The sequence below is a fragment of the Periophthalmus magnuspinnatus genome, chromosome 9 (genome assembly GCF_009829125.3).
Source record: "Periophthalmus magnuspinnatus isolate fPerMag1 chromosome 9, fPerMag1.2.pri, whole genome shotgun sequence".
In the NCBI taxonomy this organism is placed as follows: domain Eukaryota; kingdom Metazoa; phylum Chordata; class Actinopteri; order Gobiiformes; family Gobiidae; genus Periophthalmus; species Periophthalmus magnuspinnatus.
The window spans coordinates 10,621,081-10,647,923 of NC_047134.1; the positions used below are offsets into that span (position 1 = coordinate 10,621,081).

The 26,843-nt window shown below is 39.9% G+C and overlaps 3 protein-coding genes across 6 annotated transcripts; 2 read left to right on the plus strand and 1 right to left on the minus strand.

Moving 5' to 3' along the window:
- Positions 1-1,195: 1,195 nt before the first annotated feature.
- Positions 1,196-14,976, minus strand: nsd3 (nuclear receptor binding SET domain protein 3). 4 transcript variants are annotated; one of them, XM_033972748.2, is made up of 25 exons: positions 14,721-14,976; positions 12,926-13,773; positions 12,512-12,775; positions 12,282-12,444; positions 11,901-12,055; positions 11,125-11,730; positions 10,789-10,963; positions 10,552-10,652; positions 10,422-10,467; positions 10,208-10,338; positions 10,002-10,127; positions 9,802-9,928; positions 9,493-9,693; positions 9,236-9,415; positions 8,775-8,921; positions 7,339-7,495; positions 6,978-7,180; positions 6,788-6,900; positions 6,547-6,693; positions 6,343-6,465; positions 5,859-5,975; positions 5,452-5,593; positions 5,261-5,367; positions 4,676-4,880; positions 1,196-4,166 (listed from the first exon to the last, which is right to left on the minus strand). In XM_033972748.2, the coding sequence occupies exons 2-25, from the start codon at positions 13,727-13,729 to the stop codon at positions 3,895-3,897; spliced, it is 4,812 nt and encodes a 1,603-aa protein (XP_033828639.1). In that variant the 5' UTR covers positions 13,730-13,773; positions 14,721-14,976; the 3' UTR covers positions 1,196-3,894. The 4 variants fall into 4 exon arrangements, with proteins under 4 accessions (XP_033828639.1, XP_033828640.1, XP_033828638.1 ...); XM_033972749.2 differs by having other exon boundaries at positions 8,775-8,798; positions 10,789-10,966; XM_033972747.2 differs by having other exon boundaries at positions 10,789-10,966.
- A 713-nt stretch (positions 14,977-15,689) lies between these two features.
- letm2 (leucine zipper-EF-hand containing transmembrane protein 2) lies at positions 15,690-23,125 on the plus strand. Its single transcript, XM_033972752.2, has 11 exons — positions 15,690-15,921; positions 16,572-16,634; positions 18,070-18,568; positions 18,862-19,005; positions 19,982-20,125; positions 20,477-20,680; positions 20,771-20,890; positions 21,173-21,292; positions 21,400-21,501; positions 21,569-21,637; positions 21,927-23,125. The coding sequence occupies exons 2-11, from the start codon at positions 16,588-16,590 to the stop codon at positions 21,981-21,983; spliced, it is 1,506 nt and encodes a 501-aa protein (XP_033828643.1). The 5' UTR covers positions 15,690-15,921; positions 16,572-16,587; the 3' UTR covers positions 21,984-23,125.
- Positions 23,126-24,076: 951 nt separating this feature from the next.
- On the plus strand, positions 24,077-26,481 carry LOC117376067 (calcium-binding protein P-like). The gene is made up of 2 exons (XM_033972469.2): positions 24,077-24,105; positions 24,649-26,481. Exon 2 carries the CDS (start codon positions 24,656-24,658, stop codon positions 26,135-26,137), a length of 1,482 nt encoding a protein of 493 aa, XP_033828360.1. The 5' UTR covers positions 24,077-24,105; positions 24,649-24,655; the 3' UTR covers positions 26,138-26,481.
- Positions 26,482-26,843: the final 362 nt, after the last annotated feature.

The window sequence follows — 26,843 nt, forward strand, 5'->3', positions numbered from 1 at the left end:
CCTAAACTGGAGCATGTGAGTTTTGATGTGCAATTACATAAAGCGTGATTTATTCAAGATTTATTCAAGCACTGTGAATTTACAAATGGTCTTGAAATGCCACGTCAAGTTAACGATCGCCCCCTACTGGTTTCACTTCACATTTAAGTTTGGCCTTAAACGTTGTCTGGCAAGTCCAGAATGAGATCTCTTTATTTTTCATACAAAGAGATATCTTAAGTATTGGAGAAGAGTGTAAACTGCATCCCAGGCTCAATATGGAACTTCTCTGGTGGAGAGAACCTGCATGTTTCCATGGAGATTTTCTTACTTTGTCTGAAATGTTCCATAGTATGACAATAAACACATCTTCTTATCCTGCATGTATTCAGTTTCAGTTGTATTGCTCAATATTACTTAAAAAAAACACCTCTCCACAGATCTGGCCTATACCTTTGGCATTACCTGGTTGTCTCTAATATGGACATAAACAAGTTTAAGCAGGCAAAGCAATAACATCTCCATGCAGCCAAGTAGGCCGCAAACCCTCCACCAGAAAAGTTGGTTAGTACACCTTTAAATTGGTTTGTACAATTACATTTTGAATGGACAAATGCATAGCCATTAAAAGGTCTCCAAATGTCCTTCAATTTAGGTCATGTCTCTGAAACTGTTGATTAGGCAAAGAAGTTACAATTAAATACATTTTCAGCTGAACAACCTACACTAGAGTCATCCAGGATGCAAAGTTGTTTTCCCAAAGACACAGAAATTGAATACTGTTTTATAACTGTCTAAAATGTTATGTGGTGTAAATTTGGCCCAGGACAAGTTTCACTGAGACAGAGTACACCTTTATTAAAGTCAAACTTCAGGCATGTCTGAACTCTTCAAACTCACTTTAGAATGAAAAAAGACAGAATCAATATCTTCAAATAAAAAGACAGTAATGTACAAAAAGAGTGTCGCTGCAACACTCACACACATTAAGCAGAATTGTACAGGCAAAAGAGCACGCGCACAGTAACATGATCCTATGCAAGTTCAATGCAAACTATTTACAAGATTTCAACAATATGCAGTATGCTTTAACACAGGTTAAACAGTACGTACGCAACATGTTTTGTGTTCATCCACGTTTAAATTGAAGCAACACCAAGAGATAAATATGATCCCAGTTACTGTAAGTTATTTTACCATAAGTAAAAGAGATGGGTGCTTATAAAGATGTTTATTTATTATTTCAACACTATTCCTCTGCCGACATCATGACAAACGTAAAGACAGGTTTGAACATTGCACAGAAAGACATCACAGTGAACTGAAACATGCCCTGCTTTGACAATGGGGCTGCTCTTTAAGTGACCATAAAAAATGCGAATTGAGTAAAACCTTGGGCATTTAGAAAACCTTCAGGTTGCATAAGGGACACTTAAATCAGACTAAACATGCACTATTTCAAAAACAGGTCTGGGCACTATAACAATAATAAACCAACAAATCATTCACAACACAGTAACAGAAGTTAAGTGTAAAATAGGCATAACAATACTGCTGTTGCATCAACTGTGTTGGACCTTAGACTGGCACCAAGTTGTGTGCACAGACAAAACAAAAAAGGCTGTCGGGTATAGCAAAAGCTTTGTCCAAAAGTATAATGTTGGCATGTTTAATATGGCAAACATAAATGAACTCGAGCAGATCAAAATGAAAGGAAACAAACTAAAGCTACCAGTGAGGCATTGTTTTGAAATGCTAATCACAAACATGACTGCAATGGCGTCAGCTCTAAAAAAATAAAAATTCAAGTTTAGTTGTTTAACACAACATTTCTTTATGTAACATAAAAGTGCCTTCAAAATTCGCCCAAGCGAAAAGAACTACACAAGAGTAAAGAACAGTCAAAATGATATTTTGAAGTTGCTGTTTTAGTACAGAAGTGTCCATTTTTGTTAATATTAAGTTAAACCGAAGTAGCTGCTCACGGTAGTCTATGATTCTTTCCACCGTAGCGCTTCCATTGGTTCAGATATGTGGCACATTTCTCAATTCCTAAGCTGTTACCCTTCTTAATTTAAAACTAAACATTTTAACAGTTCAGTTAAAACACTGGTTTAGGGCAGAAGAGGACACAAAATAGTGCCATTTAACTGACAAGGCAAATACTTGTTTGTCAGATGATGAGTCAAACAGTGAATCCTAAATTGTACAAATTGCTATCAAACAAAAAAAAATCTACATTCCTACATTGAACTGCTTTGAATACCAAAGATTAAACCAAAATACATGAGCAGCACCTTATACCAAATGGTGGTGGAGTCCTTACACCAATTATACAAAACGGAGAACTGTATGACTACATATAGATTATGTAAAACTCACCATTTTAAATAGTGTCACTTACACCTTAATGGAGATAAGAGACAGATTACTGCACTAGTGTCTGAAAAAATGGTACAAAAGACGGTGCATTAAATACAAAAGATTTTGATTTGACAGATGAGCGATAAAAACACTGTACATAAGGTTGCCTTTGTACACGATACTGACTTGTGTCTGTATAAAGCCCAGCCTAGTTCAAAAGAAGTTCCTCAGTCACTGTCTGCAAACATCAAGGGCTTATCTTTCCTGTAACACGTCAGACCACCAGCCCCAAAAAGCTTAGGCCACTTCTCTCAGTACCACGCCTAGTGCTCGCCACGCTCCTGGTCAAGAGAAACCGGTAACACCACAGTTTAAGTCCCGACATGAAGAAGAGGTATCCATTTTAAACACCTATGTTATATATCTGTATAAGCATGACCTATCTAGGTGTTCAGTATCAAGCAGTGTGAAAGTGCTATTCAGAAATGTATGGCAAATTAGAAAGGGAAGGGAAAATAAAACAGTCACAGTACACACAGATACTGAATGGGAGTGCATGTGAGCAGTAGTTTTAGTGCAGCCAGAATCAGTTGTGTGATCCTTTATGCTCATTAACAATACTTTGACAGCACCAGTTTTCACTATCTGGGCCCTTCAATCTACAATGGTAGTATCAGTTAAATGCATGGAGGAAATGAAAAGGATTTGTTTTAAAAAGACAGAGGCTCCGCCTCCCGATCCTTAAGTATTTTACACTAATATGAGCCAATTACAGTATGTACAGTATGCAATGGCTAGTGGAACTGGCAAAATGAAAGTCACAAGAACTTCTGTAATGTCAAAACATTACACTATATACCATAATATTTCACCTTATTATGATTATTTTCACAAGGCGGTCTGTGTAATGCTTAACACCGAAACAAACGTAATACACCACTCACTGAGATGAAGTGAGAGAATCTGCCTGTAAACATTAACAAACATAGATAGTGTATATAATTATATTCATCTATACTCATAAGTATATTCAAACCAGGAGTTGGAATGTAGAGTGGTCCTGAAGCATTTCCCCCTCACTTTTTTTTCATTTGGAGAAAAGCTCAACATGAAGACAGATGGTGTCAGGAGTGATCATTGGTCATGTTGGAAACAGAGAAAGGCAGGCTTTTCAGCTGATCAAACTAACAAACTTTCTTAAATCCAATCCCTTTTCTCAATGTTGATAAAAGGTATGTTGACAAGTTATGTCCCACCGCTGTAAAAATATAAAATAAATGTAATGTAGAATTCTGGGCCCTTCAAAGGGCACTGGTGAGCTGTAGAGAACGTCATAGCAAAGGAGGAGGTATACAGCGCCAATGATGCCTGCTGTGGTCCCATGCCACCAATCCAATCACTCTGCCCTCTGCACAGCGCCGAAAAGGTGTTTACAGATCCAGACTATGCCCACAGGTTTGAAAAGATGTTCTGTTCTTCAGATTGGAAGGAAGATAGGACGGTTGTAGCCAGCAGGAGCACATATTACATGAGGTATAAGGAAAATCAAAGTCACTTTGAGTCATGTTGGCCAGGCTCCGTGTTGGGCTCCTCCTTAACTCTGGTGTGGCTGTGGGACAGAGGGGGGTGCTGGGTGGACCTAGGGGAGCTGCTCAGGGGGTTAGAAGGGTTGTGATTGGAGCAACAACGGCGCTCGTCCAGTGAGGAGACTGTGAGGGACCCTGCTTCATGCTCCGGGCAGAAAGATCGAGGGCAAAACTCACACAAAGAAGAGGCTGGAGACCCACACACGTTGCAGTCATGCCACGGACACTCCCACCGCCCTGCACACACACACACATTTTCAATAAATATTTATTACAGTACTGAATGTTGAAGGAGACATTATGCTTTTTGTTAATTAGTTATGATTATCAGCACACATAGATTATTATTTTAAACATTTAAATTGCAATATTAATCTTAAAGAATTTAATTATAGAAACGGGTTTGATGACTGAGCAGAGCAGGTTTCCACCTGCCCCTTTACAGAGTGTTTACTGAAACTGTGCTGATGGCCACACATACAGATATCTGCAGCTCACTGTACTAAGCCACAGAGTTTAAAAAAACAATTGTGACGTATTTGAAGAAAAAAAAAGAGGTAGGTGAAAACTATAATGTTCAGAAAAACTGAGGAAAAATTACTATGATGATTAAAAGCTCTTAAAAGTTGGATCTTTTCAGATCTCTGCTCAGTCAACAAACCCGTTTCTATAATTAAACTGTTTCAGATCTTTTCTTGCATTTTTTGTGCATGAGCATACACAGGAAACTGATGTGTTATTCTGACCGTATGGTGGCTTGGTGAGGCTGAGACACAGGAGATGGTAAGCTTTGGGACAGTCTTTGCGATCACACATGACGAGCTCCCCGGCTTCTCCACAACAGAAACACGAGTACTCGTGGGACTGTTTTCCCTCAGGTCTCAGCTTCCGCTTCTTGGATTTTAACTTGGAATTTTTAGCCTTCTCCTCTTTTTCCAAAACTAGAGCACTCTGGTGAAGAAATACAAAATATAGCACGTTATTTTACACAGAAAAAATGTTTTAAAAGGTGCCTTATGTAACTATTTATGGTGCAGAGTCCACCACCTGCTTTTTTGGATGGAGATGTTTTGATTTGCCTGTAATGCTCCAGTTTATGGCATTAAACCTATGTATCGCTATTGAAACAAACATATGACACCACTAGGCCTTATTACAGGTCAGTTCTATGGAGAGTTGATGAATGCTTCTTTGTAATGGTATTTTTGAGCAATAAAAACATCTGCAGTGTCACAACATCTTCATGGAGACAAGCGGGTGGCAGATTCTCCCCCAGAAAAGTTACACAGTGCCCCTTTAACAAGTGTACAGTAATGTTAAATGGCTCTCACTGTTGGCTGAACCCCGAGGTATCCAGAACAGTTGTCTGATCCACAGTTACATGATGTCCTCCTGTTCCCGACACAGTGCAAGTTGTAGTTGAATGTCAGCTCTGTTCCTGCAGACACATCAGGCAGAGCGTTACACATCTACAACATTTGAAGAGTACAAATATGACTCAGTAGCAAAGGACTTTACTCACCAGCTTCAATATCACAAAGAGCAAAGAGCCCAATGTGCACATCTCCGTTTACTGTCCATTTCTGAGTTTCACAGTTCGGGCTGCAGCTGTGGTTCATAAAGCGAGACGAATTTCCTTTTGGGCCAGCATCGATAACACGATCCTGTAGCACAAATAAAATAAACATACAAAAACATTTAGTTTCAAATAATCCATCAGAAAGAATAAAAAAGTTACAAAAAATGAAATTATATTACCTAATAAATTACCTAATAATATTTAAATCCCATAAGCTTTGGCTTTCTCATGTTTATAGGTTGCATTAGAAGTAGTTTTATCAGTACAATTATCACTCACACATTCATTCATTGTTTTAAAATGGACAAAACATCTATATAAACACATCATCCTGGGAGACTGTGGTTTACCTTTGTAAGAGTGAGCATGTAGAAGTTGGTCACATGATTTTCATGAGCCTGTTTGATTCGCTGTTGGCATTCCTCAGAGTCAATTACTTCGCCGACATATTCAGTCACAAAGTCACCCTGTGCACAAGCCGGAAACAGGAGACAGTATTCATTATAGCTATACACGAAAATACCAAAATCCTACAAGAAAAACTGATCAGCTAAAGAAGAGCTACAAACTACATACATTATTGTAAATGGGATTTACATTCTAATTCTAAATTACATTAACTGACCTCCAATACAAGGCATACTGAAAAATAAAATATAATAAAAGTTAAGTATATATCTACATTGCTTTCATGTAGCTTTATATATAATAATGATAATAATAATAATAATGATAATAATAATAATAATGATAATAATGATAATAATTATAATTATTATTATTACATCTGTAGTTTATAATACAAAGAATAAAATAAACCATGGTAAATCACACCTTTCTCAGCATCTGATTGGTTCGTAGGCCCCAGCCGCAGACCTCGGTCTTAAACACTTCTGTCTCTGCGTACAGACGCTTAGAGAAGCACTGATTCTCACAGCTCTCACCTGCAGGGCAAACCTGTATAAACACATCAGGGTTAGTTAGCTTAGCTTTAGCCTGGCTTCATGATGAGAATATTGCTCCATTACAGACACTGACCTGTGGGTGGCACTCGTACTGCAGCATACGGTTCAGACACTGAGAGTCCAGGCCACATGGGTGCTCATCTGTGGGCCTGCAGTTACACCGGGGGACTTCCGATAAATCTGCTACGTGCATCTGGACTTTGCCCACTGGTTTGTTGGACTAAAACATAAGAATGTGATTTTTTATGTTAAATATAGTACATTAAATGTACTACTAGCTTCCTCTACTAATTCTACATTAAATTCTATTATACCTTAATAAACTTGTATGGTGGGGGTTTGCGAGAGTGGCGTTCCTGTTCTAAGGCCTCTCTACTCTCTCTTTGAGCCTTAAGTTCTTGAAACCTCCGTGCTGCTTCTTCAAGAGCTGAAGAACAGAGAAATTATGATTTATAGGTACAGTATAATAAAACTCATGTGTCTCAAGCTAAATGGTAGCATTACCTTTTTTAAATGTTTTGTTGACATTAATTTGACCAGTGACAAAGTTCTTATCATTATCTACATAAGGAAACACACGTCCCTGATTGATCCAGTAGTAGTCGTGAGAGCCAAAGAAGAAGACTGGAAAGTCACCAATGTCATGTCGAAGGCTCTGAATGTTTGATGGCACCAAGCGAGGATTGCAAATCTCAGCTGGCCACCACCTGGAATAAATTAAAGACTTTTGTTTTAGCACAAACAATTCATAAATATGAATAAATAACAGTTAATATAAATCATGAAAACAAATTATATTGATATTAACATAGCAAAAACTGACAGATCTAATAATATTTTATGTATCTGGTAAAAATGTACTTACCTGTAATTACCCAGTTTGACCCACACAATTTGTTTGTAATGAGGTTTCCTCCCGGCTTTGCAGTCACTGCAAGACCACGGCCCGTCTGGTAGCTCCATCTCCAAACACTCCGGGTGGAAGGAGGCCGGGCAAGAGTCACAGCACAGCAACTTGCCCCCTACAGTTGTGTGAGTGTGTTAATATATATGTGTGTGTGTGTGTATGTGTGTATGTGCACAAGATTGTGTATGTGTGTGTGCACATGTGCATGCATGGTGGGGAAAGGAAATGCAAAGAAAGGAGTGCATGATTAGGCAATGCACCTAATACATAAAATCCTCTGAATCTTATTTGCAGACATGACAATGCTGAAAAACAATAAAGGTGTTTAAATTGTGCATTCAACGTTTGGGCGTTTGCTGCAATGAACAGACGGACACGTTGACAGTTTCTGTAAACAGCTTTGCTGCATGGTAGGCCCGCAGAGCTGAAAAAGCCTTATTGTGTACAACAGAAATACAGTATATGTCTGACAATCAGATTCAGAGCACTGTAGTGAGGCCAGTCTACGGGTTCATGCAGCAGCACAGGGATAAAGCCAGAGGTTAAAATAGGAATAACAAATTATTGCCAAAAAGCAGACATGCAATTATGTCCATCACATATTCTACACAGACCTGCTTGTATGGAATCAAAAAGGAAAAAAATTGATTTTCATTTTGGTCATATTAGTGACTGTTCCATTGCATTGTGACCCATTGTTAACTTGTCATATAAGAAATGATTAAACAAGTTCCATCCAAGGCAGGTCAAAGCTTTGAAAGCAGTTACCAAATATCTTGAAAAAAGGCAAGGAAAAAGCTTTGCTGTGATAAAGGGAGTGGGATTGGACAACAAACAAGGCCTGGTACGAGGCAACGAAGCAAAGCACTTCTAGCTGCAATAAGCTCCACAAAGCAGACAAGCAGAACCAGACCAATGCTACTGACAGAGCAATGCCAATTACAGGACCCCCATCAGAAAGACTTCTCTACTAAAGAAGAATCATTACAGCTAGGCGTTTGGCACTTTGTCACCAACAAGAGCTCGTGATTCACAGCTAGATCAATGCAGTGCTTGAATCATCTTCATATTAAGTGTCATGCAAGAATGACTTTAAACAAATCATTGTTATCTGCCAAACAATGACAGCTTTTTGGTATTTTTAAAGCTAAGAATTTGTCTTTGTGCTTCAAAAACACAACTGTTTGAGACCATTGCATTAGGAATAAGTGAAAAACATTCTTACATCATGCCAATGTTCCATCAAAGTATCAAGGAACCTTTGAAACTTTTGTATTTTGCCTTGCAAATAAATATGGGAGCACATCAGACATAAAGCAAAAAAGAAAAACTGAAAAGAGCAGGCACAACAAACACAGGCCAGTGGGGCAAATAAGAGAAAACTGTTGAGTTACCTTTCCCAATATTCTTTTTGGTAGCTGACGAAGGAGAGGGAATCATAGGTAATTTCAACTCAGCACGATTTGACTCAGTCAGAAGGTAGTGGGACTTATAGGCATATGAACTTAATATGGTGTCAGTAAGGTCTTGCACTAACAGCCCTACACAAGACACACAGGAAGAGACGGAGGTGAGCCACAGTCAAACTCAAAAGTATCCAAAAATTAGAAATGAGAAGGAATGAACACACACAGCCTCTCATACTCTTCAGCAAACAAAAGAATGGTAAAACAACTTATCGCTGACACAAAGAGGCTCGACAGTTCACTCAACTTTAGTTTAACAGGTAAATGGTTTATGGATACGGGAGACATTTAGGTAGAGAGCAGTGTAACAGCCTGTGTATTTAGGTGCTACTACACAATTTCAAAACATGTATTATTTTAAAATATCCCAGTAATTCAGCATAGCTTACCTCTGTCACACAAAAAGCACCAGCCCACATTCACAGGTGAAGTGAGGAGGCCGTTCTTCTTGGTGCTGCTGTGGCTGCTGCAGATCATCATGTGATGGGTGAGGACCACACTCCCTGCAGCCACACAGCTATCTCCAGTGTGGTAGGCGATAGGACATCGGATACAGCGCATCAGACGACCTGTGTAGAAAATAATTCTTATGTGTTTATGTGCAAAAAATTAAAAAAACACCTCGTAAACATTGTGTATATAGTACCTTTGGTGGCTCGCTGCATGTCTCTCTCCAGGCAGCAGGTTGAACAGCAGTGCTGAGGGCAGCAGAAGCCTCCCTCTTGACTGTTGGTGGTCCCAGGCAGCTTCCGAACACAGTCCATGTGATAGTAACAGCCACATCCAGACACTGAGCAACGAGTGACCTCTGACCCTGTCGTTTTACAACTGAAACAAGGATGATTGCCTGGAAAATAGATAAGTTATTGTGATTTAATCTTATACATATGCTTAAGTTTAACATCTTTAAATCTAATCTAATTAGCATTTGTTAAGATTACAGGAATTAACTAACCACTTTTGCATTCCGAGCAGGTAAACCTGCCTTCAGGTAAAGATGTCAAACCGAGGCACTCTAAGTGAAAGTGTTTGTTGCAGTCACCTTCACAGACAACAAGACCCTCTCCATAGACTTCACAGATCTACACAGACATGCACAGATTAAGTTTAAATCAGTCTGCGAACACCATAAACTTGTGTAAATAAAGGACTGACCTGGCAGACTGTGTCACTTTTTCCTGTGCTGCTGTCCTGACGCGATAATCCAGAGTCCACTGACTGAGTATCTGAGGCATCAGCATCTGCTGCAGCTGGACTATCAAGACTCTTACCAAACAATCCCTGAATCAATGAGCCAATGTTATTTATATTTTACATGACACATTTTTATTAATTTATTTATAATGAAAGATGGGTGATACCTGTGGATCACTGAGGCCTCTAGAATCTGAATCTGAAGTGTCTCTGTACTGAGAAGAAGTGATTTCCACATCTGTAGACGCTCGACTTCGTTTCTTCAGGGGCTTACAAGCATCAGAGATCTCACTCGCTCCTACAACAATATGAGGAGCATTAGCAGCAGTAATTACTCTCAAATGTTAATACATTTAAACAGGAGAGCTTGCAGAGAGCTACCTTTTTGTGAACCAGTTTTCTGAGTTGTCTCTGGAGCCATCTCAGCCTGTAAAGACATTTATATTCGTAATATAATAATCACTACCATTTGTATTAGATTATTATTTATTGCATTTGTATAGTAAATTACCTGTTCCTTTTTTGTTTTCTTCTTAGGGACAACATCACTGCCTCTCTCTGACTCAGATCTGCTTCTTACTGACCGTCTCTGTAGCTTTCTCTCCTGAGAACCTAATTCACAAACAAATAATGTGAAGTCAGTACATTCAAAGAAATGATCAAAACTGGTCACAAAAAATTCATAATTTAAAAAAACAGGATTAGCCATAAAAAAGACCTATATGGGAGGTCACTAGCTTTTACTGACCATGTGGACTGCTGGGGGGAGATCCAGGGGAGGAGCTTGGTTGGGCACCTCCTTCCTCACTTTGACTGACAGGAGAGTCTCTCCTCTCATCAGCCTCAGTCTCCTCCTCTGCATCTTCTCCGTCCTCTTCATCCTCCTCGTCCTCGGGACTAGGCTCTGGTTTAGCCTGACTGTCCTGCTGACAGACATTTGTAACTAAGAATTTCATTTTTCATTAGCAATTTCTATAGAAATCATAATGATTTATTAAGCATTTTACTGATGATTGTTTGCCTTTTGATATGATGTCATTTTTGATCTTGGGTTTATTGATACTCAAATCTCACTGTTACTAACCTCTGGAGAACAGTAACCCAGATCCGGCTGTCGCAATTCTTTTTCTACTGGCTCCTCTTTTTCAGTTTCCTTTTTTGGGGAAGATACAGTTTTCTTCTGCAGAAGAGGCCAATCACATTTTGTAATTTCCACATTTAACCTTTTCATTGTTATGGAAAGGGGTAACAATTTTCTCGCCGCTGCAGTTTTCCAGGCTCTGACAGGTGGAGGTGATTCTTCTTGAGTTTGTCCATCTGAATTGGTTTTGTGGTTCGGTGATGCTGGCTCTTCCTTTTGACTGCTCTCATCATTTGATGACTGGTTATTGTCTGTATTTGAAATGCTGCACTGTCTACGAGGCTGCAGTCTGCGAGGAACTGCCTCTCGGTCCGGTGACTTGACTCCTCCATCCTCCCTTTTATTCATTGACCCACTGGAGCGTCTGGTGCGTTTTTCTGGCTTGATGTTAGGTTTTTTGGGGGGTGGTGCTTCATTAGGATCAGGGTCCACGTAGATGAAAGTGTAGTTGTCAATTCTCTCTTGTCGCGTCATTTTAAAGGCATCTTCAGCATGGCCTACACCAACCTCCCACTGTGCACGCTCACGTTGAGGGATAGGCTTCAGGAGCTGGAATTAGATTTATATAAACAATTATCTTTAGTTATAACCAGAAATCACATGTGCTTGAAATGGGCAAAGGTGTGCATCTATATATATCTGTTCATAAAAATGAAAAAAATGTACCTCTATTGCAGAATGCCATAAGTAAAGGATTTTCTTGTTGTACATCCATTTACCTTTTGTTTCTCCACTTGGTTTGTGGTTTTGCGCAACGTTTCAGCTTGAAGTTCATCAAATTGCTGCTTTCCCTGGTACGTAACAATCCTTTTCTCGTGGATCCATGCACGTTCAGCTACACTCCCAAAAAACTGGACATGGTATTCCCTGTGACCTGTGTAAAAATATCAAGTAATTACAATCAACAACTAAACTACACTCTAAACTAGACTCTTTTTTACATGAGCGCCCAGAACAAAAAACTGGTCCATTTAAGGTAAATTTAAAGCATTTAAAGCAAACAGGTGCAGGTGAGATAATAAATGTTCATCACCAGATTCTTAAAATGCAGTACTGGCACCTGTGCAGTATTTAAAATGCATTAATACTGATCCGTATACCTCTTGTGTTGATGCGGGTGTGAACCTTCATCTGTGGATCTGATGAGACCATACAAGGCCACCAGGGGTAGGTCCCCACCTTGGACCACACCAGGTCTCCAATTACAAACTCCTTGCAGAAGCCCGTTTCCTGGATCACCGAAGGATGGTGAACTTTAACAACCTGAAAGAAGATATTTTTAATTAGATGAAATGAAAATATGATAAAGGAATAACCTGTATGTAATGACCTGTTGTGACTTTGCTTTAGGCATCTTTGGTTCAGCTTTGATAACTGTCTTTTGGGGCTTCCCCGACTGTGCTGTGGGTCCTTCTCTTTGTGGGAGCAGGAGTTGTGTGTCCTCTGTCTGGCTGGTTGTACCGCTCTGTTTTGTACACTGGTCCAAGCTATTTTGCTGAACGTGCTGCTGCAGCTTGGCAGTCTTTTTCCTCTTTTCCTTTTTCCTTTCATGTCTGCGCTGCATCTGACCAGCTGTCTTTTTCTGCGACTCCTTCTGTACCAAAGTGAACGTATGCACTGAATGTAGTGAGACATCATAGTTTCACAAAAATAACCATCTATGCACAATTTTGCCCTTTAAAAAGCAGTTACATTTCATTTAAAAATCATCATCAACACCAAAACATACATAAATATATTGTACCTGTAGTTCTTGGAGCAGATCTCCACACAACGCTGACTCAAAGAGCTCTTTGCCATTCTGATAAGTTTTAATTATTTTCAGCTTGATCTCTGGGGAGCTGGTTTTCTTTAGTACCCCACTGGGAGCATTGGACAGTGTATGGGATGGTTGAGATGAGGGGGTACTGTCCACTAGGGAAGGAGGTGGGCTGGATGAGGGCAGGTGCAGGGGCGGTGGTGGGGGCAGAGTATGGCTCATGATGTGGGGTGTGTGGGACAAGTGATGCTGAGAGGGCAGTGGTGGAGGGGAGCTGTGCTGATGGATGTGAGGCTGGTTTGTGTGGTAGTGCGGAGCATGGTGCGTGTGGAGGTGATGATGGTGAGACTGATGTTGGTGGTGGATATGGGAGTGATGAGTGGGAAGAGGAGGGGATATCGGGGACAAGGGTCTATCTTGAAGACCAGGACCCCTCAAGACAGTCCCCTCCCCGGGTAAGAGGCCATGCTCTCCATAGCCCCGGATCGCGCCATAGCCATTCGCGGACCCATTTGGAAACTGTGAGTACAAGGAAAACTTGGTCTGTGGCTCGTAAAGGCCCAAACTAGACGGATAGCCGTTGGGAACCTGAGGCATGTCCTCTGAGGCAGACGATGGGTAGGAAAACTCAGCATCCAGGGCAGTGTTATATGAGGGCCCATCCTCGCCAGGGTCACTACCAGTGTCACAGGTGCCTTCCTGTCTGATGTTTGCCGAGTCAATAAGCTGAGGGGGTTGCTGAATTGTATTTCCCATGATCCCTTGCATGAAAGAGAAGGAGAAATCCATTGTTGAGCTCCTGCATCCTTAACTGTCTTTTTCTTTGACTGGACCTGTAAATACAATAAAACATCAACATGATTATTTTAGGTAAAGTATCAGTATCTGTATCTGTAAAAGGATGTACCAATATGTTGTTCACCCATGTAAATTTGCTGCAGATTTGAAATAATGCTCATTGTGTTGTGAACTCATGGAGGGCAAGGTCTTTCCAGTGGATGGTTAGATAATTAAATGCGGTTTTGCATAGACCTTTTGTGTATCTATAGTAGAATTCATTAGCACAGATACAAAAATAACACATGGCGACTACTCAATGGTGCTCCTTATAAACGGGGGTGCCCAAAGCTGGCAGAGAAGGGTAACTGTGATGAAACTGGCATGTGTCAATTAGCAGCCATTCACTCCTCACACATTGCGAGATAATAACTTGTTACCTAATGTTGGTAAACAATCGGTTGTATTAGCCCAGTCAACATAGAGGCGACTGCGCAGGCAAAATGTTTCAGTGAATGCTCCTTTAGCTTTCTGCGTTATTAGCCTACCACAGCTAACTGAAATCAAAGAACTTGTCTTCAAATACGATATTACTGTAAAGGAAACAGGCTCTTAAAACACACTTGCATAGTTAATGTGTAATGGAGTGTGTTAATGCGGAATACTTGGACGTAGCTGTTATTACAACGTCGTACAGCACACATTGGAGATGATGTGGAGCTAACGCTGCTAGGCTAACGTTCCACTGCCAATATGGCCGCCGTTACCCCTTTAAATCAAATTGTCTAGCGTGATTAAACCACCATCACGGGCGTTTTTGTGAAAATGTGACTGTAAAGACAAGCTGGTATAATAGATAATGCATTCGTAGACCGTGGTAGGACAGTAACATGCAGCAGTTGTTGTAGAAAACACGCTTGTGGCTAAGGTGAAGACCAAAGGAGCAGAGAGAGCACGGATTGATGCCGAGCCTAGAGATGCAGGGGAATAAAAATGTCAGTACCTTCAGCGTGTCCCATTCTAAACACATACACCAGCCAGCACGCTTTCCTCGCTTATTGTAGAGGGGAAAACAAAAAAGAAGATACTCCTTTTATGTAGTTAAACCGCGGGCCTTCCTTTTCGTTTTGGTTTTAACGCAATTCTCTACAGAGAGGAGGAGGGGGTGTTACGCTGTTTGCTCGCTGCCCAATCCCTTTGCTCGGTTCTTCCTCTGTGTAAGGGACCAGAGCAACTCGAAAAGCTTTACAATGTGGTTTTTCAGCAACCCACATGTGCTTTATTCCTGCTATATTATCTTTTCAAGAGTCTAATGTAGTCTTAACAAAAACAGCCCTCCTGCTCTCTGGAAGCTGGTCTGAAGCTGGTCTGAGGCGGGTCACAGGCTGGTCCCAGGCTGGTCGCAGGATGGTCGCATCTCCAGTTTAGCGCGAAAGGGGGAGTGCATAGACCTATATAATCACTTCACTTGGCCTATGTAAGTTTGACTAATGAAGAAAAAAGTGGTGCAGTGTTTAGACTTCATTTTCCCAGAGAAGATACCTGCAGGGCTGTCCAAGCTAACACACACACCTGCAACTAGGAATTCATATATTTTATCATATCATTCATTGATCTGGTCGGTAAAACAAAGCAGCAAATATAGAGACCGCTCACGTTGTGATTTTTCACACGTTCTCCTTACTCCGCGATTTTAAAATAGATCCATGCTCCATGAATAACATGGGAATAGTATAGTTTTGGAAATTGCGCAGGGAGTAAAGCAGCATTTTATTATGATCTTAAATCGGTTAACTTATTCGACAGTTTGCAAACAACTCTGACTTTGCACAATAAAACTCCTTATAACGCATTTGACAAATCAAAATAAAAGTATATTTGATAATTCTCTGAGTGACTCCTCTGTAATCTGTACTGTGCGTAGACGATCTTTGACGCACGCGCTGCGCTTACGCTGAACGTGTTACGTCACAGTGCAGCTCTCGCCAGAGGAGGCTGCCTCTGCTCGACAAGACCACGACAAACCGCTGAAATATTAACGCATTTAAACCCACCGTAAATGGGTTTATCACCTTCTGATACGTTACTATATTTGGGACGGATTTCCTCTACCAAAGGTTGTGGATGGATTGTTTCATTAGTTTTGTCACACGAAGTCTTGCAACGCCCTGTCAGCAGCTACAGCTCGGTCAGTGACGCTGGAGGTTAGTGGACTGCCATTTCGCTGGCTAGCTTCGCGTTAGCCTCAGCTATGCTAACTAGCATCCTGGCGCTGCTTTAAGACAGCACTTTGTCAGGTTAATCATTAAGATGACTCAAATCAAAGTATCATGTAGGACTGTAAACATCTATGGTGTTCATTTATTGTCTCTAAATAATCAAATCAAACCGTTTGATTGCGTATCAATTTAATACATTTTACTGTTTCATTTTCGCTTTAGTCTGAATCAGTTTAAGACTTATTAAAACATTAATGTTTTTGATTCTCTGTGAGTGCCACCATGTGCTTTTCAATGTAAAATCAGCATATTAGAAACACCACTAGTCCACGGTTAGCAGTGGACAGGTTGTCTGTCTCTGTCGTGTCTGCGCAGGATCACTCATGGCAACTTACTGCTGTGTTACCTAATACAAAAGACTGTAACCATCTTTACATTGTATTTAGAGTTTGAAAACAATGTGTCATTGGTCAGTTAACTAAAAGCACAGTGTTCTCTTTGTCCTCATACCGTGTGTGAGGTTTGATCGTTTGATAGATGAGGGACAGAGTGTGCTGCTTTTGAATTAAAGCTGCAGCTCATGAATGTAACCGGAGTCCTGCTCCGCCCTCACTTCTCTCCATGTGCTTTCCCAGAGTTCCGCGGTTTACAATGGCAGTCTTCAGTCACCAGGTGCTCTTCGCCGTGACACGATCAAGGTAAGCATGACAATAGTAAAGGCCTGATTTTTAGTTTTATGAAAAGTCTTCAATGATAAACGTTAAATATAGACAGCTCTTGTTTACATAATCTTAACCATATGACTCACCACATCTACACGTGATCTGTCTGAGCTTTTGTTGGGAGGTGAAACTTTACAAAAAATAGATAGGCAGGATTCATGTTACTATGTTTACAAAACACTGATTACTCCTTTTAAAAATAATCAAATCACTACTCTGATTACTTTATTTAATCAATAATTGGATTACTGTGATTACTTAAAGATTAAGTAAAGATTAAGAAGCAACTTACAAAAAACATTAAATCTACCCACTAATTAGACCTCCTGTTATTCAATTTGAAATAAATGTGAGTACAGTGGATGTGTACAGTCCTGGTCCAAGTACTATTTGTTTTGGTTCACAGCTGAACTGAGTCTGTCACCAAGGTTTTTATAGTTTTACAGTTCTATGGATTTTTCACATTTTTGGCTGGGAAAAAGTTGTAACAGCTAATAAATGTTATATTCTTACAAAATTTTAAATTGTAAAGCATAACTAAAAAGTATATGTCTTCTGTGTAGTTTGAGAATAATTTAGATGCCCAAACATTTTGATCACCTGTAATTAATAACAAATATTGACAACTAGCTGCTTGTCAGTCTTGCATTATTGAACGTATTTTTAGTAGAGACTTGTGATGCTCTTTCCTTATTCTTATCAGATTTCCTAGTTAATCATTGAATGCAGTCACAAGAAAATATTATGTAAGAAGTCTTCTCTTATACAAACTTAAAACCCTTAATGCAATCCTACATTGTACATTCTTGTGACTTTTCAAACCACCTTTTTGACACCTGTTGATGATAATTCATGCTATTGGGCTTAAAAGATTGTTGTAGTTGACTTGCCCACCTCTCACCAAACTAGTTTCTTGCTTCAAAGTTGAGATGCATCTTAGTGGATGCAGTGGAGCTCAGACAAAATATTCTGTTGTATGTATAAAATCTGTTAACCCTGTAATTTACACTTCGCAGACTAGTTCTGAAATGTTGGGAATTCTTTTATTCGTTTTAAAAGAGCATATTCTGGATGTGTCTAAAATGTGCTCTGAATAAAATACAACTATTTTCACAAATCTATAAACAATCATTTTCAGAATAAGCTAATTAAAATATTACATGATTTCTCGTGGCATGCTCATAAAAATGTGTGACTCAAAACACAACTCCAGATGTTTCTAATGAGGAAATCAACGACATAATTGTAAAGGCTCAGAACAGTCAATTGTGCATAATATACAGCATTAAGCTATATAATTGATCGTAAACAGTTATTCATCAGTGGTATTTAAGAATTAGTAATATTTTCTTGTCAAAATTTTAATCATACAGACTAAATATTGCATATAATCAGTTTGTTTTGTCTACAGGGGATCGTATTTGCTGTCCAAGAGACACAGCTGCTCCTCTCTGTCTTCCAAAGCCTATCTCCATGTAGACCCGCCCCATAAGTTTGGAGTGGTTTCTTCCAGACACTCCCGCTATATCTACCCCAACAGCAACAGCCTTGGCCACAGGGCAACCCTTTTTGCTCGCTCTTTGCACGGCTCAGGAGCCTGGCTCCAGGATATAAAACCTGAGGACAATAAGCCCACTGCAGCCTCTGCTCAGGATGCTTCGACAACCAAAAAGGATTCTGGGATTGTTTCGCCTCCTGCAGCCTCACCTGCCCAGACCACCACAGTCGCTGCAGCGCCCCCACCGCAAGAGAGGATGCTTGTCAAAAAGTCTCTGTACCACAGAGTTGTGGACGAACTGAAGCACTACTACAATGGCTTTCGGTTACTGGGAATTGACATTAGCATTGCTGGAAGGATGGTGTGGAGACTACTGCACGGACAAATACTCACACGTAGGGAAAGGAGGAGGGTAAGTCAACTAAGATGAGCTGAAGACATGATGCACTTTTAAATCAGCTCTCAGTTTTTATTGGTATTATTTATTATCTAATATCCTGTTGTCTCTAGACAAGTCATTAAACATTTTGACTGTGCCAATTTGAAACATGATAAACTGCATAGCTGTCATCTGTTCTTTGCATGTGCAAAGAGCAGATGACAGGAATACTGTAATTGTGCTATTTTTGACCATTAGTGAATGTGTATCAGTGCACATGTTTTGGATACATTGAAGAGATCTGCTGTTTGTGTGTGTGTGCGCAGCTCATGAGGACTTGTGCCGATCTGTTCCGCCTGGTCCCGTTCATGGTGTTCATCATCGTCCCTTTTATGGAGTTTCTTCTGCCTGTTTTTCTGAAGCTTTTCCCTGAGATGCTGCCCTCTACCTTTGAGACAGAGTCCAAAAAGGTATGTTCAAGGTTGGGCTGCAACTAACGATTATGTTAGTAGTCGACTAGTCAGCAAGTATATTGTAGCGTTCTGGTGTAAAGAAATGCGCCAGATTTTCTTCAGATTGTATTTTCTGCCTCATGCCAAAATAAAAGTAAAACAACAGCAGTCTACAAAACCAGACTAATTACTGACGGATAGAACCGTCACACCAACTTGTTGGCATAGCAACCAAGTGTCAACAACACAAACAAAAACAAAAGGTGAACTACACAAACTCTGAACTACACACAGAATCAGATCATCACACTATTTTTGATTTGTCAACTGGTCATATGGTTATTTCTATTGTACAATAAGTTTTTTAAAATACACTTTAACCAAATATAATATGGTGACTGCTTCTAGATTGAGAATATTTATGAATAAAGTGTATTATTGATAAAAAATAAACAAAAAACATTTATTGCTTTTGATTTAATAATGCCACTTTTCAAGAGTTTATTTTAGAGTCTGTGTGGTCCAGATAAAGATGACAATGATCAAAATACGCTTACTTTAATATTTGACCACTAGTCATGATGATTCAGATTAATAATTGCAGCCATAGTTCATGGATACATCATTGACCCCACTAGAGTTCTTGTCAATTGCTTAATACTCAAAATACGTATCATACAGTCAGCCCTCTGCATGTACGTGCACACTTGTGCTTATTAACTCAATACAGTTCTTAAACTGAAGAAGGATGGGTGAATTAAAATCATATTATATTTATGTTAGTTATGTTATGAAAAGAGTTACTTTGGTCCGGGGATGGAGTGGTCTGGCATCTGTTATGATTAAATAAATAAAAATAAAAGTAATTGAGATTAGCCAAAAGCCTGCTAAAGATAGGTATAAGTATCACTGAGGTACTCTTTAATTAAGGAGTTTTACACTTTGAAGGGATCATTTCTGTTAATTCCTTTATATATTTTGTATTTTCCTGCAGGAGGAGAAGCAGAAAAAGGGTTTGGCTGCAAAGCTTGAACTGGCCAAGTTCCTCCAGGAGACGATCGCTGAAATGGCCCGAAGGAACAAGGCCAAAGCTCAGACGCAGGATGAGGCTCAGCGCTTCTCCACATATGTACAGAAAGTAAGTGTAATGAAGTTAAAGGTGCTCTAGGCAACCTTTCTTTTCTCCATCACCTGCTTACCTGCTTGTTTCCATGGAGGTGTTATTTCTTTGCCTGGAATGTTCAACAGTGAGGCATTAAACATATGGATAGCATTTATTTAACTATGGCTATTGTATTTGCGTTCTTACTGAGTGGGATCTGGGTTGTGTCCCCTGCTTGTTTTCATGGAGAATTAATCCCATACTGTGTAACATTCTTGGCAAAGCAATATCATCTCCATGGAGGCAAACAGAAAAGTTACACAGTGCACCTTTTAAAATAAACAGTATTATGTGTGTGTGCTCTTTCACTAAAGCTTTGTTTCACAGGTACGAGTCACTGGTGAGCAGCCAACGACTAAGGACATTGTAAAGTTTTCCAAACTGTTTGAGGATGAGCTGACACTGGAGCATCTGGAGCGCCCCCAGCTGGTCGCTTTGTGCAAACTGCTGGAGCTACAGCCCATAGGCACCAACAACTTGCTACGTTTTCAGTTAATGATGCAACTGAGAACTATCAAGGCAGATGACGAGGTCAGGATTTAAATTCTTAGTTTTTGAAGATGCCTTAAGTTAAGTATCATTGACAAACTTTATTTATGGTGTTTTTCTGTCTTTTGTCAGATGATTGCTGCAGAGGGTGTAGCAGCCATGAGTGTGTCAGAGCTCCAGGCTGCATGTCGTAGTCGTGGGATGAGGTCTTTGGGTCTCACCACTGATCAGCTCCGACAACAAATGCAGCAGGTAAGAACAAGTGAACACAGTCGATCATTTAAAGGGGAGAGTATGGTGTATGAATTGGTACAGAAATTTACACTTTTTGTTTCATCTATTATGAAAACATGTCTTTAAAGGAAAAAATGAAGGTCATTACCAAAAATAATATCTTGTACCATCACAGCCTCTCCAGAAATGCTGAAAAATAAAATAGAAAATAAAAAACATAGCTGGCTGTTCAAATTGAGCAATACAATACCAGATTGTCTGGTTGCAGTATATGAAATAACACATTTCTGTCTTTGTCAGTGGTTGGATCTGCATCTGAAAGAGAATGTCCCTCCTTCACTTCTATTGCTGTCAAGAGCCATGTACCTGACAGATCTCAAACCAAAGGCTCCAGTCATCCCCCCTGTTCCCAAACTCGAGGTATAAATTGCACTTTTGCAAGTATACAGCATTATAAATACAGACCAAAAGAAAAGACAACCTCAACAGTGATGGTTCTATAATTGTATTGTTTTTCCTATCTACAGAAGACTAACCCTCCACCTCCTGTGGATAAGACCGAGACAAACACATCTTCAGCCAGTGCAGACGTTCTTAAGGACCCTGCTCTCATTATTAAAGACAGACCAGTCAGTATAATCTCACTTTCTTTTCCTCTCTCTTTTGTTATTATTCTAATCACTGTGCTGTTTTCAGGTGGAAGAGATGAGAGATAAGGCCCCTGCCTTGTCTGATAAACCTCTCACTCCGGCTGAAGTCCTTCAGGTGAGAATGTTTCACATTTTTTATTCTTTCATTTTTTTACTCTCCCGAAAGCTTCACTTAATTTTCTTTTCTTTTTGAGCCTCGTCTTTTCTCTGTTAGTTACATCATCCATTGAACCCGTGTTACCATCAAAAACAGGGATTGTGGCTTTCATCTTTATCACATGATCAGCTAATCTCAGTTTAAAGAACATTCAGTAAAAATGTGGAATATTTTTACTTTAGTCTGCACTGTGTGCACGTCAGTGTCCAGCCAGTGACGTTTTGCTAAGTTGCGTCTTTTGTTTCAGGCAAAAGCGGCAACCGAATTGTCTCACAAGAGCAAGATGAGCGCCAATGGTGTTTGAAGAAGACTCAAAGCCTCTGCCCGAGAGAGGGAGTGATACAGAAATGGACTAGTCACAGGCAGCGCACATCAGTCCATCCCTAAATAGTTTGAGTAAACGCTCCTCTTTAGTAGGACAGGATCCTGTGGCTTTGTTGCGCTTATTTCACCATAGAGGCTTGTGAAGGGGTAAATGAATCCCTCATTTGAGCTACTCCATGCACTCCATTCTGTCGCTTTTTTCTGTAGAGTCTCAAAAGGAGAACCATCAGTGCAGTTGATTTGATATCATGAACAGCCCTCTCTCTACGGCCCAGCTGGCTCTCACTCCACTTTGTGTACATTTGTAAATACTCTGTAAATTAATGCCTCTTACATTGCAGCAGCTCCTCTGTACAGTTTGCTATGCAAAGGTCATTGTCTCTTGAATTTTTCAAGTTTTCTCTTGTAATTATAGTTTTATTTGTAGATCTAAAAATCTGGTTCAGGAAATGAAAAAAGTAATTTACTCCCAGATTTCTATTGAGCGTTTTTAGTTCAATAGATGTTTCAAATTTAGCTGATGTGACTCAACATGCGCACACAGTAGCCCTCCTGTAGTTACACTCTGGAGGTATTGTTCTAATATGGATTGACTTTGAATCTAGTTATTCTGGCACTTGCTGCTTGATTATAAGATTAAAACTCATATTTTATTGAGAGAGCACTCGTTCCCTAAAGAGGTGTCTGGGGTAAACGTTTACTGTAATTTGAGCTGACAAACTTTGACAAATTCAGGTTTTTATCTGACTGTAAACAGTGTAATGTATTGTATTTTAACATTGCTAATATTTAAATCAGAAAAGAGAAAATACTTGATGTTGTCCATAAAGATATATTATTGTGGGAAAGAATTCCCTGATTAGATTATTATTTTTGGTATTTTAGACTAAAAAGTTAATGTTTAAAATATGATATTGACCTGCCCTCTCTATTACAGACCTAAATATTAAGCTCTTGAAGACATTTTGGAAAGTTTACCTGAAAAGCGGTTTGCAGTTTGTTTTTGTTCATGTACCATTCTCATTTTTCTTGGCACACTTTTGGAGACCTGGCCTCTGCGACTTATGCTCCAAACGTGTCTTTGCTCTTGATCCATAGGCACTATCATTTTGTGCCATAAACTGAAATAACCATGATGTCTAAGACTGGGTTTACATACTGTATGTGCCTAAGGAAAAAAGTGATCATTACTTGTGTTTTTTCAAACCAGCACCATCTTTGATCATCTACTTTCTGTCTTTTATTTGAACGATGGATGGTGTAACCGAAAACTTTGTTGCACTTTATTTGTTTCATGTCAACTTCTGACTGTTTCTGTGAGGATGTTTTGGTGATTATTGTTCTTGGCTACACAGTGAACCCTTTTTTTTTTTTTTATCTACTTCTGTCTTTGACTGTCTGGTCCTAAACTAAAGTGGTGTTCTACAAGAGACCAGTTGTACAAGTGAACAGGTCCTGTAATTTATAACGGCTCTAAATTTTATTTAATTTGTTAAAACAAAATGTGGCTCATGTTTTTATTTTTGTGGTGTCTGAAATTCACTGTGTAGCTAAGAAGATGTGTCATATCACTGTCATCTGCAACCATGGCTTGACAAACGTTAAAGACTTATTCACCATGAACTGACGTGTCACATCTACAAACTGGATGGAAAAAGTTTGGAGAAGAAACCAGAAGTTACTATTAAAATGACTTGGGAACTCTCATTTTGTGTTGAAAATCATTTTATATTGACTGTGGTGTACATAACACAAACAGCACAAACTGCACACATTCATTTTAAATAATAATATAATATATTTATTATACGAGAATATAATTATTAGGCAACTTTAAAGATGGCCGCCAGATGGCGCTGTGTCTCAGTTGACGCCATTTAATTGTGTAGTAAATTAATTATCCTCAACTTTTTATTTATTTATTTTATATGAGGTAGGCAAGTTTCGCTGCATAAACAAAGCAGATGAGGAAAAATAAAAAGTGTTATTAACAAAATAGCTCCTGGCACCACGTGGAGGGCGCGGACTATTTTTATCCAGTGACAGAAATAGATGAGGCCATTTGATCGGACGGTCCTGGCGTTGAGTTGTTGCGCACTGAGGTCAGTGGATCCCACTTTTTACCTGCATTGTTCTTAGGTTCATTACAACCTCATAGGCCAAGGTTATAGCCTGCTTAAATCTTTTTATTTTAAGTTTGTTTGTTTTTTTCACTTGGGCTACTTTGGTTCTAACTGCGTCACCTACAGAGACAGGGCAGAAGGACACTGTGAGGACAGATCTGTGTAGGACAGGGTTATGGTTTCGTCTTATGTTGTTGACAGGGCTGGACTGTATAAGCCTCATTTTTATTTTTTATTTTTTTCAAATTTTGGGCTCACGGATTCTGCAAAGGCTTTTCATGTATTCAACATGAACAGACACATTTAAACACTTTTAAACACATTTAAACATTTTTAAACACATTTATACACATTTAAACACTTTTAAACACATTTAAACAATTTTAAACACATTTATACACATTTAAACACTTTTAACCACATTTAAACGATTTTAAACACATTTAAACACTTTTAAAAAACATTTAAACACTTTTAAACACATCTACATTCCTCTTTTTAATCATTTGTTTATTTTCACAGTTTGAAGATGAAGCTCACAGTTTTCCTGTGTTTGGCCATTGTCTTGGTCAACTTTCACATTATACAGGCCAAGAAGAAAGAGAGTCTTCTTGATAAATTATTTAATAAAAATAAGAATTCAAAGCCAAAACCAAACTCCAATCAGTTTAACCAAAGAGGCTCCGTCCATAAACAAAACACACCTGGAAGTCCCTACAACCCAAGGCCTCAGCAGCCAGCTCCAGGGCATCCGGCACAGGGAGGGTACCCAGGACAAGGAGGGTACCCTGCACAAGGAGGGTACCCTGCACAAGGAGGGTATCCTGCACAAGGAGGGCATCCTGCACAAGGAGGGTACCCTGCACAAGGAGGGTACCCTGCACAAGGAGGGTATCCTGCACAAGGAGGGTACCCTGCACAAGGAGGGTATCCGGCACAAGGAGGGCATCCTCCACAAGGAGGGTACCCAGGACAGGGAGGGTACCCTGCACAAGGAGGGTATCCTGCACAAGGAGGGTACCCAGGACAGGGAGGGTATCCAGGGCAAGGAGGGTACCCAGGACAAGGATACGGAACTTATGGAAGTTATGGTGGAACAGGAGGGCATGGAGGTGGTTACCCAGGGACATACATCAACCAAAACCCTAATAATCACATCCTGAGCCCACACTACGGAGGCAGCTTTGGGTATGGTGGCTATGCTCCTGGAGGAGGCTCTCCATTTGCACGCTCTGCCCAAGCGATGGGCTATGTTCCTTCTGAGAAGTCCAAAGGGTTCGGCCGCAATGCAGTAATGGCAGCAGCTGGGGGCGCTGTGGCAGGAATGGCCCTAGGATATGGGCTTGGGAGGTTTCCCCGTCCACATTTCCATTTCCACAGTCCTGAAGAGGAGTACTACTACAATTATTACATGTACAAAAGATATGGTGCGAGGTCCACTGACGCCAATGACTTCAGTAGAGACTACAGCTACAAGGCACCTCCTGAGAGCTACGACACCTTTATGAACACGTGCATGAAAAGAAAAGACCTGCTTCCCACCCCAAAGAAGAGCAAACCGACTACTACCAAGAGTCCCACTACTACCACAACATCCACTACAGCCACCACCACTACAGTCACCCCCTCCCATCCCAACAACATAACAGCAACAGCAAACCACTCATCTACACTGCCAACAACCAGTGCATCCCCAAAACCCTTTGAGGCCACCCACGGGCCCACTCCAGGGGTCCCAGCAGCCATGGCGGTCCGTAACACAGCCGAGGACGAGGATGACGACACAGTGAGTGTTGTGGAGATTGGTTACCCAGCTCTGATTGAACAGTTGAAGGTGAGGAGGTGTCTGGAGCTGTATATTGTTCATTCTGAAAAGTACTTGAGGAAAAACACTACGCCCCGTCCCAGAGGAGGTGGGCAGCTGCAGACGGGCTCACACTGGATCATATTTGTTCTCACCACTTCCATCGTGATAATAATGAACGGTCAAGTATCACTGCTGCTGCATTAAGGCCTGCTGCTTGTTTTCAGTTTAAATGTGATGTTGCACTCTTAGATTCAGTTCTTTTATTGATTGTACTGTTTGTTTTGGGTGTTTTTTGTAATAAATAGAGATAATAAACAAATTATTTAACAGATTATTTACAGTATTTGTTGAATCTATGACAATAACCCCATTAGAACACACACAAAACCTGCACATTACAATAGTAGTTCAGTCGTAAATGCCCAAAACAAATTTATTGAATGATGACAGTACTATTCATGTTTTGTTTTTTGTTTTTTTAATAAAACAATGGAGCCTGTCTGCATCACACTGTATATCAGAGCGCTATAGCACAATTTAAATTCATGAATAAAACAACCAAAGGAGGGTTTATTCTCTGTCCATTGATGGTTTAATCGTGCTCATAAACTTGTCAGAATTGGGCACATTCTTAAAAGAAGTTGTGTGGCTGCGAGAGGCAAAAATGTCTATTTAAAAAATTTTATAAATTGCTCTAAAACTTAGCAACACCGTCTAGATTTGGGGGTAAAAGAATCAAATTAAAACCATGAGGTGAGCAGTGAATTAAAAAAACAGAAATAGGCCTAAATGTTTACAGTGAATTTATTAATAAAATATATGTACGAATAAAATGATTTACTATTAAAGCCAGTGTTTCATTCAGTCACACTTGGCCTGGTTGTGAAGGGGGGACCACAGGACCACAGGG